This window comes from Mytilus galloprovincialis, chromosome 1, assembly GCF_965363235.1.
Source record: "Mytilus galloprovincialis chromosome 1, xbMytGall1.hap1.1, whole genome shotgun sequence".
NCBI lineage: Eukaryota > Metazoa > Mollusca > Bivalvia > Mytilida > Mytilidae > Mytilus > Mytilus galloprovincialis.
The window spans coordinates 63,358,059-63,376,502 of NC_134838.1; the positions used below are offsets into that span (position 1 = coordinate 63,358,059).

Here is an 18,444-nt window from a genome sequence, read left to right on the forward strand (position 1 = left end):
AGAATTAGAGAGAAAAAGAATTTAAAGAATCCACTATATTTTTCGATATGATAAATATTTTAATAAATCTGAAGCACATTGGAAATATTCTCATAATTAATAAGAAAGAAAGTAGACAAACAATTTTTTTAATAAGGTTTTATTCAAACAAATATTTCACATTAAGTTCGTTTTTTATCAAAATTAATTTAGAATTTGTATTCACCTTTAACAACAAAAGTTGAAAGTCCATCTCTGACAGAAATTATACTGAATACTTGTCTAAAACATAATTTATTATGTGAAGGTAAAAACTAAATGATATGGGGATAGGGAGCGTCTTTTTACCACAGAACACCACAGAATACCACAGAACACCACACAATACCACAGAACACTAAAAATATACCACAGAACACATATAATATGCCACAGAACACATATAATATGCCACAGAACTCCTAAATAGTAACAATTCAGACATTGCAGTTGTTGTTATTGCTAATTATGTCTATAATATGACTTTATTAGTCACACAAATTAAAAATTTCAATCTAGTGTCGACTCATTGTCCTTACGACCCCAATCGACTTGGCCTTTAATTGGGACCAGACTAAAAATTAATGTAAGACCAATTATCGAGAAAACCACATAGAATTGTACCAATATAATTTTTTCTTGTTGGAAATTGAAGGTCGAAGACTGATTTACGTTTGTTTGTGTGTGTGTGTGTGTGTGTGTGTGTCTTCCTCAAATTTCAAGTGAAAAAATTCTAGTTTAGATAAGTCTTGTCTGTGGTCAAATTTCAATAATAATAAAGAGATATAAAATTAAGTTGAAAATTTTAATTTGATAACATCAATAACAAAACAATTCAATAAATACATTAATGTCTTTTTTCGGCTCTTTCTGTTCTTGGTCTCTTTCTCTGCATAGGTTTCTTGGCTATTGACTTAGCCTTGTTCACAACAGAGTATAGTCCATCGGATGAAGTTATGATATTTTCGTGTTTTCTTTTTTTACTGTCCTGCAGGAAATTATTAAAGAGCTTTCGTTTTTCCTCGTCTGATTTTGTTTTCCAGATGGCATCTGCTATAGTGTACTGTTTGTATGAGTTGCATGTTGTCCCCAGAATGATGAAGGGCTGACCGTAGATTAATGAACTGGAAGTCCACCATGTCAAATAGTTTATCAACCAAATCTGGTGCATGTTGGGGCTTCCAGTTGACTGCCACTTTCATCACCCGGTTCATGGATTCTGCATTGTTGTTCGTCCACATTTGCTTAGTGCCTAAACGTCTATTGGGTGCATTAACGAATTCTTCAACTCGTGGCTTAAAACTTTGTTCGTAATATTTCAGGAACTGAGGATGATTTGCACACAAGTCCTTGAGCTCCGAATCTGCCCTTGCAAATTGCAATGTGTCGTCTGCGCTTGCAATTCCTTGATCTCCAAAAATTGTGTTGATGATGGTTTTTCTTTCTTGGGTGCTAACACCAACACGATCTTGAAGGTAATGTTGTACATTGTCCTTTAAATGTTTTGTGCACAATCTTCGTTTGGCAGTTGGAAATGCATTTTCCATCGCCTTGGTCATAGCTTTTTCGTAATCACTGCCAAACTCTATATTTTCGTGGAGACGAAGTTCAACATCATTAATGGGTAGTTCAAGTGTGGCAGAAATGTTTGAAAAGAAGGCTCTGTATGAATTAAAGAGATTGTCAAATGAAACCTATGTTCTTAGTGACCAGTATAGAAAATTAAAGGTGGCTAACGAAATTGACCAATTGGAGGACAGGCAAATGGAAGACGCCCTCGACAACCTACCAGAATTGAGCAGCGATGAGGATGAAGAAAAAATTGAGTAATATATCAGCTTGATGGATTTTACAAAGGTCCTTTTAAGGACCATCAATATTTTCAAAAAGATCCATCATTGTTGTTCACTTAATTACCCTAATTTCATCCGCCATCCATTAATATTAAGTTCCAAAAGGTTTTGCCAATTAGAAAACCAATTCGATGTCAAAATTTAAAATATAAAATTACCAAATGTAATTTTCATAAACATATTTAATTCCGTAACTTAAATAAAAAGAAAAATGAATTAACAAAACTTGACACGCGTTGGACGTTGATAAATATGTTAAAGGTGATAATCCATGATTAATTGCAAATAACAATTAATAATGTGCTATATACATTTTGAATTAATGAAGCCTATCTCGGTGATGAATAGAAAACAAATTCAATATCAAAATTTAAAATATAAAATTACCAAATTGTAAACTTCATGAATATATAATATATAAAATTACCAAATTATAAACTTCATGAACATATAATATATAAAGTTACCAAATTATAAACTTCATTAACATATAATATGCCGTAACTTAATAAGAAAGATGAATTAATAAAACTTAAATTGACACGCGTCGTTAATAAATATGTTAAATGTGATAATCAATCACTTATCAAAAATAAAGCCGTCCTCGGTAAGAAATAGAAAACAAATTCAATGTCAAATATTTAAAATATAAAATTAACAAATTGTAAATTTCATAAACATATTATATTCCGTAACTTAATAAGAAAGATGAATTAACAAATTTGACACGCGTCGGTGATAAATATGTTAAATGTGATAATCAATAACTTAATTATCATAAATCGCAATTAACAATTGTGCTGTATACATTTTGAATTAACAAATCCTGACACGCGTAAGTAATAAAAAGATTATACCGATTCAACAGATTAAGAAATTTAGCGTATGAAACAAAATTTACAAAAATTGTGCAAAATTGCAATATTTTTTTTAATATAAAAACATAAAATTACCAAATTAAGACGAAGTAAGCCAGATGAATAAGAGTAGGTTGACCCTACTTCTTCTTTCAAACAGGTCAAACAACAGAACGTAGAACAGCTGGATGTTATATTTATGAACTTTATAATAGATTTAGAAAGATTTTTGAATTTTTTTTCTTGTTCTATCAATATATACCCTTTGGTCAATATCTTTAAATTTTGGAGCCAATCGTAAATTTGACCAATAATATTAACAGGAAATAAAATATTGTCCACTTATTTTCGTCGGAAGTAAAAGATGATCCAATAACATTTACAGGAAGAAATTGTGATTCCAGTACTTTATGGTTTCACGTTTCCATTGTCTAACACAAGATTTGAGACGTCGCTAACAGAACAAAAATGTGAAATGACTTCTCTTGAGACATCGTTAAAAAAACAAAAAGTTATGTAGGACTTCTTTTAAATTTCCATTTCTTTTGACAGCGTGGTTGAATTATAGAAGCCATCCGTTCTTTTTAAATTTTGACATAGACCTCATTATAAAGTGGGTTGTGTTTGTTTAATTACTCTTAATAATGACCATAACATAGGCTTCTGTTTTACAAGCATTATTAAAAAAAAAAATTTATAAAATTATATAAGTATGTCAAAAGGAAACCCATTCAAAGATATTGCATGATAATTGATTAAAATCGTGCTAAAGGAACTTTATGCATTTCAAATAGAATTTATATATATTCATAATATTAAAGTAATCAGTCAAAGTCCTCGATCTCTTTCCGTCGGTTAGATTTTGATATTTGTCTCTTGTCTTATTTTTAGTAAAACTATTTTATATAAGAAGAAGAAAGAAATGAATAAAATATATAATATATATATTTGGTGGTTTGCGGAGTTGTCATGTTATAGACTTTCCTTTCCTGTTTGGTGTGTTCAATGTAGATATATTTGATATTTCAACTTTAATTCAATATGATTTGTTGCATTAATAACTGACATAATATATTAAGGTCACAATTAATACAATAAAACAAAAAACAAAATTAAAAAAAAATGCGCTGTTTAGCGATATGCGGTTTGCGATCGGTGATGAAGTTTAGATTTCCCGTCTAATTAACATTAGTTCATGGATTTTTTAAGTTATTTTAATGGTATGTTGCATATTTTAGTTGTTTTTTTGTTTGTTTTTATGTTCTGTGGTATATTTTGAGTGTTCTGTGGTATATTATATGTGTTCTGTGGTATATTTTTAGTGTTCTGTGGTATTCTGTGGTGTTCTGTGGTAAAAAGACGCTCCGATGGGGATATCTTTTTAGACTTTTTTTTATTCGAAAGAAACATTGTCCACTAAAATTAGAAAATGACACCAAAGATTTGGATAAATGTCAAATGAAAATATCAGTTGATTATATATATATATATATGGCAAAAATAATGCCAGTGAGAGAAGCTAGGATATAATTTAAAAGACTTCTGGAAAGGAAATTAAAATTTGTGCTGTTACTCCTTCCTAGCATTTCATAGTGTCAATTAAAAACAAAAAACAAAAAGAGAGGTAATGACAACTCTGTCATTTCACCATAGCCTCACCGGACACAACGATTTTTGAACTGTGATTAATATTTTTTTTATGTTGACTACTTTTCTTGAATTGTTTATACATGATAGAATTTAAGATGTATGAAGCATTTCCATTTTGCATTATATCCCACATAAATTTTTATTCACGTTAAGATACTTTAGTAAGATTTCCGTGACCTTGTTTTACGGGTCAAGAGAGCCACATATGGACGCAATTCCGAACAGCCCTATATTGATGTATCTTGCAGAAGAAATCAATGACAACAGTCTAGATTGATAAAGCATATATTATTTTCTTTTTACAATAAATAGGGTCACATGAGTCTAAAAAACGTCAATTGTGGGGTTATTAGGGCAAGATAAAAGGTATCAAGCATATTAACAGAATCAGGAGATATATTTCTTTCTATATATTAACAATAGACATGATAGAAGGCAATATGCACTTACCTTTCATTTTTTTTATATAACTTGCAGGCCAGATTGCCGTTCTTGTAATATTTTCAGAATGATTTTGTCATCATCATCAACATTCACCAAGTGCACATAAATTGTATTATCATGAAAATAAGGGAATTTTAATAGGGTTTTTATTTATAAAAACATTTATTGATAAATATAAATAAATATGATCTCAGAAGACAAACAATGGAAATCGTTCGTAATTGTGTCCAGTCGTAATTGCGTCCTCTGGGGCTATATACATGATATATAACTGCATATGTGTTAAAAAAGAAGAAGACAGGATATAAAAACATGTCAATTGATGTCCTAATTTGTATAATACTATGCTGACTCTAGATAAAGCTTAATATTTATTTATTTATTATAAGCAATGCCATCTGACAGAAAGTAACCAGTGTAAACGGAGTTAACAAACCCCAAGTCTGGTAATTTCTTTTGTTTGAGGTACATGTCACAGTCTGTTCATTTTGTCAAAAAATTAAATGAACAGACACACTGCACAAAAGAAATGATATTGTACATGTGACTTTATTTTACTTGTGTAACCTTACAGGATGAGAACATGAGAAATACACAAAAATGCAGAGGAGATATATTCACACACATCATTCAGATAAATTTCATTTTCTACTGTTTATAAGGGACGACATCAAAAGTTCAATGAAGGATAAAAAACTTAATTCACATAGTTTTTTTCACTGACCCACCCCCTCTTAACTTAATTTGGGACAAATTGATTGACCATTAGGGATATATGTAAAATCGATTTGAGATTAACAAAACTTGCAGTAATGTTGACCCCCTCACCCCAAACTATTTGATTTAAGTTTTTTTATCCTACATCGATCTTTTGATGTCGTCCCTAATCTCCCCCAGAATTGGTTGATTTGCATGTAGGAATATCCAATTATTATTTCTCCTTGAATTGGTTGATTTGCATGTAGGAATATCCAATTATTATCTCCCCCTGAATTGGTTGATTTGCATGTAGGAATATCCAATTATCTCCCCTGAATTGGTTGATTTGCATGTAGGAATATCCAATTATTATCTCCCCCTGAATTGGTTGATTTGCAGGAATATCCAATTATTATCTCCCCCTGAATTGGTTGAATTGCAGGATGTCCAATTATTATCTCCCCCTGGATTGGTTGATTTGCAGGAATATCCAATTACTATCTCCCCCTGAATTGGTTGAACTGCAGGAATATCCAATTACTATCTCCCCCTGAATTGGTTAAATTGCAGGAATATCCAATTACTATCTCCCCCTGAATTGATTGAATTGCAGGATATCCAATTACTATCTCCTCCTGAATTGGTTGATTTGCAGGAACATCCAATTATTTTTCCCCTGAATTGGTTGATTTGCAGGAATATCCGATTACTATCTCCTCCTGAATTGGTTGATTTGCAGGAACATCCAATTATTTTTCCCCTGAATTGGTTGATTTGCAGGAATATCCAATTATTATTCCCCTTAATTGGTTGATTTGCAGGAATATTCAATTATTATCCCCCTGAATTGGTTGAATTGCAGGATATCCAATTACTATCTCCCCCTGAATTGGTTAAATTGCAGGAATATCCAATTATTACACATTTTGTAGACCACATATATAAATAATATTGTTCCCTGAACTTGAAGTTATAGTATGTTTCTTATTTCCTCTTCTAATTTAATTCTAAGTTTTATGGCACAGGAACAGGAATGAAAGAATAAAGTTGAAATAAATTAATGGATGTTTTATTTTAACTGCTCAGTTGCTTAAAGAAGTGATTATAATGTCAGGTGCTAAAGGGTAATATGTAAGTTTTTCAGAATATCTCTTGAGTAGGCATGGGGTAATTGTAATCAGTAATCGTAATCTGCTGTAATTGATTACATTTTGCAGTGTAATTCTATGTAATCAGTAATCATGCCATTTCCAAGAGTCTTGACCTGTCAATACAGTATATTTATTTGGCTAAATTTATATAGTATCAATTTTTTTGAAATGTTGGATGTTTTTGGGGATTTGTAATGTACATTTTATATACAACAAAATTTTTGCCAAAAAAAAGGGTGTGATTTTTTTTAAAATGACAAAAGGTTATAAAGAAATAAAAGGAAAAATAATTGTGGTCTATGGCCTAAGCTCAGTTTTTGTAGTAATATCCAGTTATTATTTCCCCCTGTTCATGCTATTAACACAAATTAGTTGATTTGCAGAAATATCCAATTGTTATTTCCCCCTGAATTTTTTGATTTTGTAGTAATATCCAGTTATTATCTTCCCTGATTTGATTAATCAGTAATTATTTCCCTCTGAATTGGTTGACTTGCAGCAATGTTATCCAGTTTACTGTAAAATTCTGAATTGGTTGATTAAAGAATTTGGAGTTATCTCCCCCTGAATTTGTTTAATTTGTAGTAATAACCAATTTACAATTATCTCCTTCCAAATAGGTTGATTTACCCAACAAAATTTGACAATAAGTTATTCATCCACTCTAGATAGCAAAATTCTCTTTTACATCTACATGTACCTACCAACCTAGTCCTTTTTATGCCCAGATGCTCATTTCTCTTCTGTGCTTTCTTTTCTATTTTGCCCCAGCTGATTCCATGTTCTTTCATTTCTGCTTCAACTGTTTTTCTCCATGATGTTTATAAAAGGCATCTTTTCTTTCTTTTCCCTCTGGAGTCCATCTTAGGGCAAACAATTTTATATGTTAGTCTTATTTTTATATTTCAGTTATTTTGTAAGCTAAGTTTAGAGTACTGGATATTAGAGGATTAAACTGCTACACAAGAGATTCTTAAAATGGATAAAAGGAAAAGAACTTTTGTTGTGGGTGTTGGAACCACAAAATTTGAAAGACCACTGACCAAAAATTGGGACTATCATGACATGGGAAGAGAAGCTGGTATGGATAAGATAAGACAGCTACTTTTCTCAACTTAAAGATAGATACTTTGAACAGGACTAGAAATATTTGAGATACACAATTAAAAAGTTTATTGTCATACAGTCAGTATTAGGCATTGTTCTTGAAAAGAAATAAGAAGTCTTATTGAGACTTACAGATTTGCTCAGAAAAGCTCCAAAATCAGTATCATACAAGAAATTAAAAAGAATATAATAGGTTTAACAGAAAATGATTTAAGAGATTTAATAATCTCAGATTTCTCATGAAAATTGATTTCTTCAATACAATTATAAACTAATTTACTATATATTAGCATATTAAATAATCTATTGCAATAAAAAATCATAATATCTAATAAAATTTGTAGATTTAGCTAACAAAGTCCTTATATTTGTATAAAGTAATATTCGTTTATAGTGAAAAATTGTTTTAACGTTGAATAAGCTACAATTAAAAATTGCTTGCTGGTCCCTCTCTGTGATTACCATTCATTTCCCAATCAATCTATCACCAAAGGAAGATAACAAATTCGATTTTCGTTCATAGTCTTTTTATATGACCGCAAAAAATTTAAGTTTTTGGTCGTATATTGCTATCACGTTGGCGTCGTCGTCGTTGTCGTCGTCGTCCAAATACTTTTAGTTTTCGCACTCTAACTTTAGTAAAAGTGAATAGAAATCAATGAAATTTTAACACAAGGTTTATGACCACAAAAGGAAGGTTGGGATTGATTTTGGGAGTTTTGGTCCCAACATTTTAGGAATTAGGGGCCAAAAAGGGCCCAAATAAGCATTTTCTTGGTTTTTGCACTATAACTTTAGTTTAAGTGAATACAAATCTATGAAATTTTGACACAAGGTTTATGACCACAAAAGGAAGGTTGGGATTGATTTTGGGAGTTTTGGTTCCAACAGTTTAGGAATTAAGGGCCAAAAAAGGGCCCAAATAAGCATTATTCTTGGTTTTCGCACAATAACTTTAGTATAAGTAAATAGAAATCAATGAAATTTTAACACAAGGTTTATGACCACAAAAGGAAGGTTGGGATTGATTTTTGGAGTTGAGGTCACAACAGTTTATGAATTAGGGGCCAAAAAGGGGCCCAAATAAGCATTATTTTTGGTTTTTGCACCATAACTTTAGTATAAGTAAATAGAAATCTATGAAATTTAAACACAAGGTTTATGACCATAAAAGGAAGGTTGGGTTTGATTTTGGGAGTTTTGGTCCAACAGTTTAGGAATAAGGGGCCTAAAGGGTCCAAAATTGAACTTTGTGTGATTTCATCAAAAATTGAATAATTGGGGTTCTTTGATATGCCGAATCTAACTATGTATGTAGATTCTTAATTTTTGGTCCCGTTTTCAAATTGGTCTACATTAAGGTCCAAAGGGTCCAAAATTAAACTTAGTTTGATTTTAACAAAAATTGAATCCTTGGGGTTCTTTGATATGCTGAATTTAAAAATGTGCTTAGATTTTTAATTATTGGCCTAGTTTTCAAGTTGGTCCAAATGGGGGTCAAAAATTAAACTTTGTTTGATTTCATCAAAAATTGAATAAATGGGTTCTTTGATATGCCAAATCTAACTGTGTATGTAGATTCTTAATTTTTGGTCCAGTTTTCAAATTGGTCTACATTAAGGTCCAAAGGGTCCAAAATTAAACTAAGTTTGATTTTAACAAAAATTAAATTCTTGGACTTACTTGATATGCTTTATCTAAATATGTACTTTGATTTTTGATTATGGGCCCAGTTTTCAAGTTGGTCCAAATCAGGATTCCATATCAAGTATTGTGCAATAGCAAGAAATTTTCAATTGCACAGTATTGCACAATAGCAAGAAATATCTAATTGCGCAATATTGTGCAATAGCAATTAATTTTCAATTGGAGTTATCTTTCTTTGTATAGAATAGTAGTTGATAATATATGTTGGAAATTTGCCAGACATGACTATGATGTCATTTTCTATTTTTATATGCCAATAACTTTATGTAAATAACTTCATTGGAAATTTGCCAATATAAAATGTTGCTGATGAAGCTTTTTTTCCTTATCTTATCTAAAATGTTTTTAGATAATGTATGTTGGACATTTGCCAGACATGACTATGATGTCATTTTCTATTTTTATTTGCCAATAACTTTATGTAAATAACTTCATTGGAAATTTGCCAATATAAAATGTTGCTGATGAAGTTTTTTTTATTGTTTTATACAATAAACAATGTATATTCACTTTTACTACCAACCAATCTTTACCATTCAGAGATAACAAGCACTTTATTTTACATTTTAATATTTTATGATGTATTTAAAAGAGTAGTTATTGTTGCAAACCCCATTAGAAATTTGAATTGATATCAGTTTTGGAAAAAGGGAAACGGGGATGTGAAAAAAAAGGGGGGGGGTTTAAATTTTTCTCATTTCAGATTTCATAAATAAAAAGAAAATTTCTTCAAACATTTTTTTGAGAGGATTAATATTCAACAGCATAGTGAATTGCTCAAAGGCAAAAAAAAACTTTTAAGTTCATTAGACCACATTCATTCTGTGTCAGAAACCTATGCTGTGTCAACTATTTAATTTTAGATTTAAAAAGTTTGAAGAAGAAATCTTTAATTGATTTGTAAAATCTTGACATTTGTTTTGTGTAAAAAAAAACCATGTAATGTCAAAAATTTGATCACAATCCAAATTCAGAGCTGTATCACGCTTGAATGTTTTGTCCATACTTGCCCCAACTGTTCAGGGTTCGACCTCTGCGGACGTATAAAGCTGCGCCCTGTGGAGCACCTGGTTATTTCTATTTTTATTTGCCAATAACTTTATGTAAATAACTTCATTGGAAATTTGCCAATATAAAATGTTGCTGATGAAGCTTTTTTTCCTTAGCTTATCTAAAATGTTTTTAGATAAGGTATGTTGGACATTTGCCAGACATGACTATGATGTCATTTTCTATTTTTATTTGCCAATAACTTTATGTAAATAACTTCATTGGAAATTTGCCAATATAGAATGTTGCTGATGAAGTTTTTTTTATTGTTTTATACAATAAACAATGTATATTCACTTTTACTACCAACCAATCTTTACCATTCAGTGATAACAAGCACTTTACTTTACATTTTAATATTTTATGATGTATTTAAAAGAGTAGTTATTGTTGCAAACTCCATTAGAAATTTGAATTGATATCAGTTTTGGAAAAAGGGAAACGGGGATGTGAAAAAAAAAAAATGGCGGGGGGGTTAAATTTTTCTCATTTCAGATTTCATAAATAAAAAGAAATTTCTTCAAACATTTTTTTGAGAGGATTAATATTCAACAGCATAGTGAATTGCTTAAAGGCAAAAAAAAATTTTTAAGTTCATTAGACCACATTCATTCTGTGTCAGAAACCTATGCTGTGTCAACTATTTAATTTTAGATTTAAATAAGTTTGAAGAAGAAATCTTTAATTGATTTGTAAAATCTTGACATTTGTTTTGTGTAAAAAAAACCCATGTAATGTCAAAAATTTGATCACAATCCAAATTCAGAGCTGTATCACGCTTGAATGTTTTGTCCATACTTGCCCCAACTGTTCAGGGTTCGACCTCTGCGGTCGTATAAAGCTGCGCCCTGCGGAGCACCTGGTTCAAAAATGATGAACGGTTCTTTATATTGGTATGTAATCATTTTAAACGTTTCAAATTTCTGAAATTATATTCGTACATCAATGTTTTTGATACACCAATAACAAAAACTGAAATATACTGAATTGATACATTTTGTAATTATTCAAAATTATATCAGAAACCTAAACTTAATTTTAAAATATTGAACCTGTTAAGGGGAGAGAATACTTGCATAACTTTTTGGCACATAATACAACGGAATGTCACTCTTGCATACAAATGGCACATCAATATAATTAATTATCTGTGCAATCGTCCCCCACCTTCAATGATGATTGTAAATTATAAATATAACCAAAAGTTGTTAATCTATAGATAGTTAAGACTAATGAAAGCTAACCCACTGTAAAAATATTTCTTTGCAATTTTTTAAAACTTCCTCAGAAAAATGCTCGAGCCACTTGACTTTCATAGCTCAAAATTAACATTTTTACACAATATTTGAATAAAGTAGTTGAAGATTATTCGCTTCTCAAAGTGTAAGACACAATAAAAATCGTATGCTTGCACCATCCTACCGAAATACGGATTTAATTAAGTCCTGAACATTTCGACATTTCTTCGTATATTTTGATCAAAACCGGTTTTAAGCAAATCACAAGTATGTGTTAAGATCCGACTAAATACCTATTTTCCTATATGGTCAGGTAAAGTTGCTATATATATGCCTCTAACTCTTTAAAGAACCCCTTTTTTTATTTTAAAGGTTAATATTCAGCAGATTGAAAATAATCTTTCTTGTAACAGAAACCTTTACAAAACTCTTTTTCAAGAATCAGTAGATAAAAAAACCCAACTATGTCACACAATTCAGAAATTAAAAAAATACTTATTTTTTTCCCCTCATCTGCTACTGAAAGTATTATCAATATGCATTGAATACAGAGTATATTTATAAACATACATTCATTATGACCAAATGTATTTACAACATCATCAAAAGAAAAAAAATCAAAGCAGGAGAAAAAATTTTAGATTTTAAAAAGTACCTTTGGTTTAGTTTTTCTTAAAGATACTTTACACTTGACTTTGAAAGCTGAGTAGTATGAATAATCAGTTTTCATGTCTCTTATTTGGCATACAATTGTACTGAAATAAACTTATTACATGGTTTTTCCATTTACAGGTAAAGCAGCATTAGAAGATGCTAAGATTCCATACTCTAAGGTTCAAGCAGTTGTTGCAAGTTACTGTTATGGGGAACCAACATGTGGACAGAGAGCTGCCTATGAACTTGGATTGAGTGGAGTACCAGTGTTCAATGTAAATAACAATTGCTCCTCAGGTTCTAGTGCCCTAATGTTGGCAAGGAGACTGGTTCAAAGTGGCATTGAGGACTGTGTCATGGCTTTAGGTACTAATTCAATTATGCACAAAAAACTTTCTTAATAACTTAGTTATTATTTTTTAATTTCATATTACATGTATATGCTATCAAACATTTTTAATACACATACACATCTAGTGTTCTAGCAAACAGAATTCTTGCACTATCCCATTTTCTGTTCTTGTATAATCTATAAAACTAAATAAATCTAATTCATAATACAGTTAAAGGGAGATAATTCAAAAGTTAAACAAGTTAATGGTTTGCATTTCCTTGTGGAAACTTTCTATCCATTTCTATCTTGAATTGTTGAACAACAGTATTGCTTTGTTTGTGGAACTTTGCACGGATCCCCCTTCCTATTATGAAATGAAGTATTTTTAAATACCAAGAAGAATGTAGTGGCAGATCCAGAAATTTTCATAAGGGGAGGTCCATTGACTGTATTTATATAAGTGGAGAGGAGAGAGGAGGCCGTGCCATCATGCTTCAGTGATTCCCTAAATAATCAACCAAATTTTACCAATTAAACCTGCTTCTGAAATGCATTTCAAATATTTGATATATATATATATATATACATCTAGGTACATAAGTAAATTTAGATTAAATTCAGATTGACATATATATAATTTTTTTTTTATAAAATATATATCATGTTTATGATGCATATAATGTTTTATATTTCAGGCTTTGAAAAAATGGAGAGAGGACTTTCAGAAAGATATCCAGAGAAGGAATCCCCTGTCAAACGTCACATGGACCACATGGTTACCATTGGAGCCGATCCTGGTCTTATACAACCAAGAATGAACGCAATGACATCAGATGTTGTCAAATTGTATGCTTATGCTGCAAGAGAGTATCTGGAAAAGTACCCAGAAGCCAATATTGATGACATGGTTAACATTTCTTATAAAAATCATAAACAAAGTGTGAATAATCCTAAAGCCACTATTTCTAAAGAAATATCTCATTCCGATATAAAAGATAAAATGATGTTGTGTCATCCAATTACATTTTGGATGTCTGCTCCAGTTGCAGATGGTGGTGCTTGTGTCATTGTTTGTAGCGAAGACTTTGTCATTCGTCATGCTCTACAGAGAAAAGCTGTAGAAATCATATCACAGCACTTAGTAACTGACTTGCCGTCATCGTTTGAAAAAAGTTACATTGATTTGTCAGGGTACCAGATGGCAAAAGAAGCAGCTAGGAGATGCTTTCAAGAATCGGGTCTGACTCCTGACAATGTCAATGTTGTTGAGGTTCATGACTGTTTCTCTTGTAATGAAATGTTAATGTATGAGGCGTTAGGACTTGCCAAAGAAGGAACAGGATACCAGTTGATTAGAAACAGTGAATGGCGTAAAAATAAGGAAGGTGGAGAAATGTGTTATTTGAACAATAAATGGGTTGTTAACCCTTCAGGAGGACTGGAGTCCAAAGGTCATCCAATAGGTGCTACAGGTGAGGGACCTGAGAAAGAAACTACTGTTATTGTTTTTTATTATGTTTTACCTCTGTATGAATTTCAATTTTACTTGATTGAAATCTGGAACATTTTTTTTCATTATGAATTATAATATACATGTATATAAGAAGATATGGTGTGAGTGCTAATGAGACATCTTTCCATCCAAGTAATAATTTATAACAGTAAACCATTATAGATCAAAGTACGGTCTTCAACACAGAGCCTTGACTCATATCGAACAGCAAGCTGTAAAGGGCCCCCAAAAATGACTAGTGTAAAACCATTCAACAATGTTCAAGCGATAGAACCAATAGTCTAATCCCAATCTCATAAAAATAATTAAAAATGGAGCAAACAGATGAACACTTTTGTCTATTACAGCAACACATATTCATGTATGTTAACAAACCATTACAACTCAAAGCATCTATTTTCTTATTCTTACAGGTCTTGCTCAGTGTGCTGAATTAGTCTGGCAGTTGAGAGGACAAGCTGGTAAAAGACAAGTTGAAGATGCAAAAATTGGTTTACAACATAACTTTGGTATAGGTGGAGCTGCTGTAGTTACATTATATAAAAAATATGGTATCCAACAAGCTAAATTGTAGAACAACACATTGCAAGGAGTATCTTAACAGGTTCAGCTCCAGCAAAATTTAAAAGAACAGACAATCAAAATATGTTTGAATCGGAACCTGAATCCAAAAATGTATATGTATGGTAATCTAAATACGGGTAATAATTTTATCCTAATGAAAGCATTTTAATTATGGTACATGTGATTTTCTGGTTTAAAAAGACCACAAGCTTAGAAATATAATGCTAGAATTTGACAGATTTTTTTATGAATTGTAAATCAGAAACAGATGATTCTAATATTATTTCATATATTTGTTGTATGCTATATAAACAGAACATATATTTTGTTAAGTTAAATATGGATGGCTAAATTATTAAATTTACTATGTTTATGTTGTCATTTGCAGTTTAAATTATATGCAGAAAAAATATGCCTGAATTACCAACTTTTATGGAATTTTCATTTCACTGAAGTTATGCAATTTACAAACTAGAAGTGTTCTCTTTGTTAATTTTTTTTTAATTAACTGATAACTTTTAGGGGGATATGATGTGTTTTGTGTATTAGTCTATGTTAAGTTTTATGTTAAGGTCTAGATAAAAGCAACTGCAAATCATAGAGGATCTTTTGATGCCTTTTGTCAAATGAGGAACTTAATACGGTCAACTTTTATATATCAAATAGAGAGGATATTGTGTCAATTATAACGTTTACATTTCTTTATTTAAATAAAGAATAAATCATAACATAATTGCTATCGATTTAGAATGTTTTAAATTCAATATATATAAAACAAAGAACAATTTGCCTTTTGATACTGACTTTTCAACATGAATTATACATGTACAATGTATTGCAAGTGGGGTGTTGATACAAATACATTTTATTATCATAATTATTGTATAGTAAATAATGTTTATACTTTTAAAAGCATAATCAGAATGATCTGATAAGAATAGTCAATTTTTGTTTGATTTTATTTTGTTGAAGAATATTTATAAGATTTGTAATATTGTTGACATTCCAGAGAATAAATAGAAAATGAAGTAAATTGAATTCTTTTATTTACATACGACCGCAAAATTTTTTTTGGGTGCGTATAATGCTATATTGTCGTCTTCGTCTGTGTCGTCATACAAAGACACATTTGGTTTCCGAACAATAACGTTAGTTTAAGTGAATGGATCTCTGTGAAATTTTTTAAGAAGGTTCAATACCACAAAAGAAAGGTTGAGATTGATTTTCAGAATGGTGGTTCCAACCATTTAGTAATTAATGGCCCAAAAGGCACCCGAAATGAGCATTATTCTAGTTTCAGGATAATAACTTGAGTAAAAGTATTTCGATTTACTCTGAAATTGTACCACAATGTTCCATTCCACAATAAAAAGGTTGGGATTTATTTTGGGGGTTATGGTTCCAACAGTTTGGGAATTAAGGGCCAAAAACAAGCATTTTTGTAGTTTCTGGAACAATAACTTCTGTGTAAGTGCATGGATCTCTCTGACATTGTACGACAAAGTTCCATATCAGAAAGGGAAGGCAGGGATTGAATTTGGGGATAATTGCCCCAAACATGCAGGAATAAGGAGCAAAAAAAGAGCCAAAAACAAGCATTTTTTCTAGTTTCGAGACAATAACTTGTGTTTAACTGTTTCATCTATGAATCTCTCTAAAATTGTACAAGGTTCAATACTACAAAGGAAAGACTGGGATTGAGTTTGATGGATACTGCTCCAAGGGAGATTAAAAAAGTAGGGGGGTCCAACTTTTTAAGGGGTTCATATATTTTTTTTCAAAATTTTTCAAATGTTAAATATCTGAAAAGTTTCAAGAAGAAATTTTCAATTGCACAGTATTGCGCATTAGATTTGTCATTTATTTTGTGTCAGAAACCTATATTATGTCAAAAATTTGATCACAATCCAAATTCAGATAGTATCAAGCTTGAAAATTGTGCCCAAATTTGACCCAACTGTACAGGTTCCACCTCCGCTTTCGTATCGGGCTGCACTCAGTGAAGTATTTTACTAGCATTTAATGTGTAGAAATAAAATATATGGCAACCCAAAATGTATCATTATACCTTATTTACTAATTGAGGATTGTTGGTTTACCCACTGAACATCAGTGGTTATCTCTGGGCACTCTGGCTTCCTCCACCAACAAAAACTGGCCACAAAGAAATAGCCAACAGTGCAGAAAGTTGAGTTAAACATCAATCAATATACATGATGTATCTGCTCAATCTTAAATTTGCTTTCAAAAACATAATTGTATATATATATACCCAACAATCTCATGCCTGTCAGACAGTTTTCACTTGACCTCGACTCATTTCATGGATCAGTGAACAAGGTTAAGTTTTGGTGGTACATATCTCAGATACTTTAAGCAATAGGTCTAGTATATTTGGTGCATGAAAGGATTGTAAGGTGTACATGTCCAACTGGCAGGTGTCATCTGACCTTGACCTCATTTTTATGGTTCAGTGGTCAAAGTTAAGTTTTTTAGTTTTGTTATTTCATGGTTCGATGGTTATAGTTTAGTTTCTATATTTTGGTCTGTTTTTCTTGTACTGTGAGTAATAGGTCTACTATATTTGGTGTATGGAATGATTGTAAGGTGTGCATGTCCTACTGGCAGGTATCATCTGACCTTGACCTCATCTTCATGGTTCAGTGGTCAAAGTTAAGTTTTTGAGTTTTGTTATTTTTTTTCGAATACTAAATATATGCAATAGGTCAATTATATTTGCTGTATGAAAATATTTTATGATGTCCTTGTAAGTCCTGCTGGTTTTATTTGACCTTGACCTCATATTACGGTTATTTGCTCAGTATTTAGTTTTTGTGTTTTGGTCTGATTTTATATGCAATAGGTCAACTATATTTGTTGTTGGGAAGGATTGTAAACTGTTTATGTCTGCCTGACATGGTTCATCCGACCTGATTTTCTTGGTTCGTTGTTCAATGTTTAGTCTTCTTGGTTAAGACTGTTTCTTAGAAACTATAAGCAATAGCTATAGGTCAACTATATTTAGTGTATCATGTGTATTGAATGATTGAATGATTGGAAGGTGTACATGTACAGGTATTTCTCGTTTGGTTTATATGACCGTGACCTCATTTTCTTGGATCATGTTAAGTTTATGTGAAGGTTGTAGTAAATCATTATATGTTTCTGTTTCTTTTATGATGTTTTAAATTGTCCTTCCTTTTCAAAGATTTGCAGATAGTTGTGTTCTTTATATATGACATGCTCAGATCCGGCATGATCACTTTTTTTCATGACATCACAATAGGTAATTCAGAAAAAAATCATGAAAATTTAATGTCATAATTAAATTTCGACAAATCATTTGCTGAGAACAGATATTTTACTAGTGATAAGAAAAATTGCTCAAGAGATGTGAAAATAACACAAAAATTAGAGAAACTTGGAATCCAAAATGAGCCATTTGTGTTTAGAACTTAAAGCCACTGCTTGTTGTCAATTCTTCGGGACAAAATTCCACAAAAAGGTCATCTGTAGTATGTAATGTAAGACAGAAAATTCAAAACAAATTTGACCTCCATTTAATCATGAGAATCAACATATTACAACTTGAAACAGATTGGATC

At 31.0% G+C, this 18,444-nt stretch overlaps 1 protein-coding gene across 1 annotated transcript; it reads left to right on the top strand.

The window, feature by feature from the left end:
* The first annotated feature begins 197 nt into the window (after positions 1 to 197).
* LOC143080936 (sterol carrier protein 2-like) lies at positions 198 to 15,106 on the top strand. Its single transcript, XM_076257131.1, has 5 exons — positions 198 to 286; positions 7,582 to 7,753; positions 12,567 to 12,794; positions 13,458 to 14,234; positions 14,689 to 15,106. The coding sequence occupies exons 2-5, from the start codon at positions 7,651 to 7,653 to the stop codon at positions 14,847 to 14,849; spliced, it is 1,269 nt and encodes a 422-aa protein (XP_076113246.1). The 5' UTR covers positions 198 to 286; positions 7,582 to 7,650; the 3' UTR covers positions 14,850 to 15,106.
* The last annotated feature ends 3,338 nt before the right edge of the window (positions 15,107 to 18,444 follow it).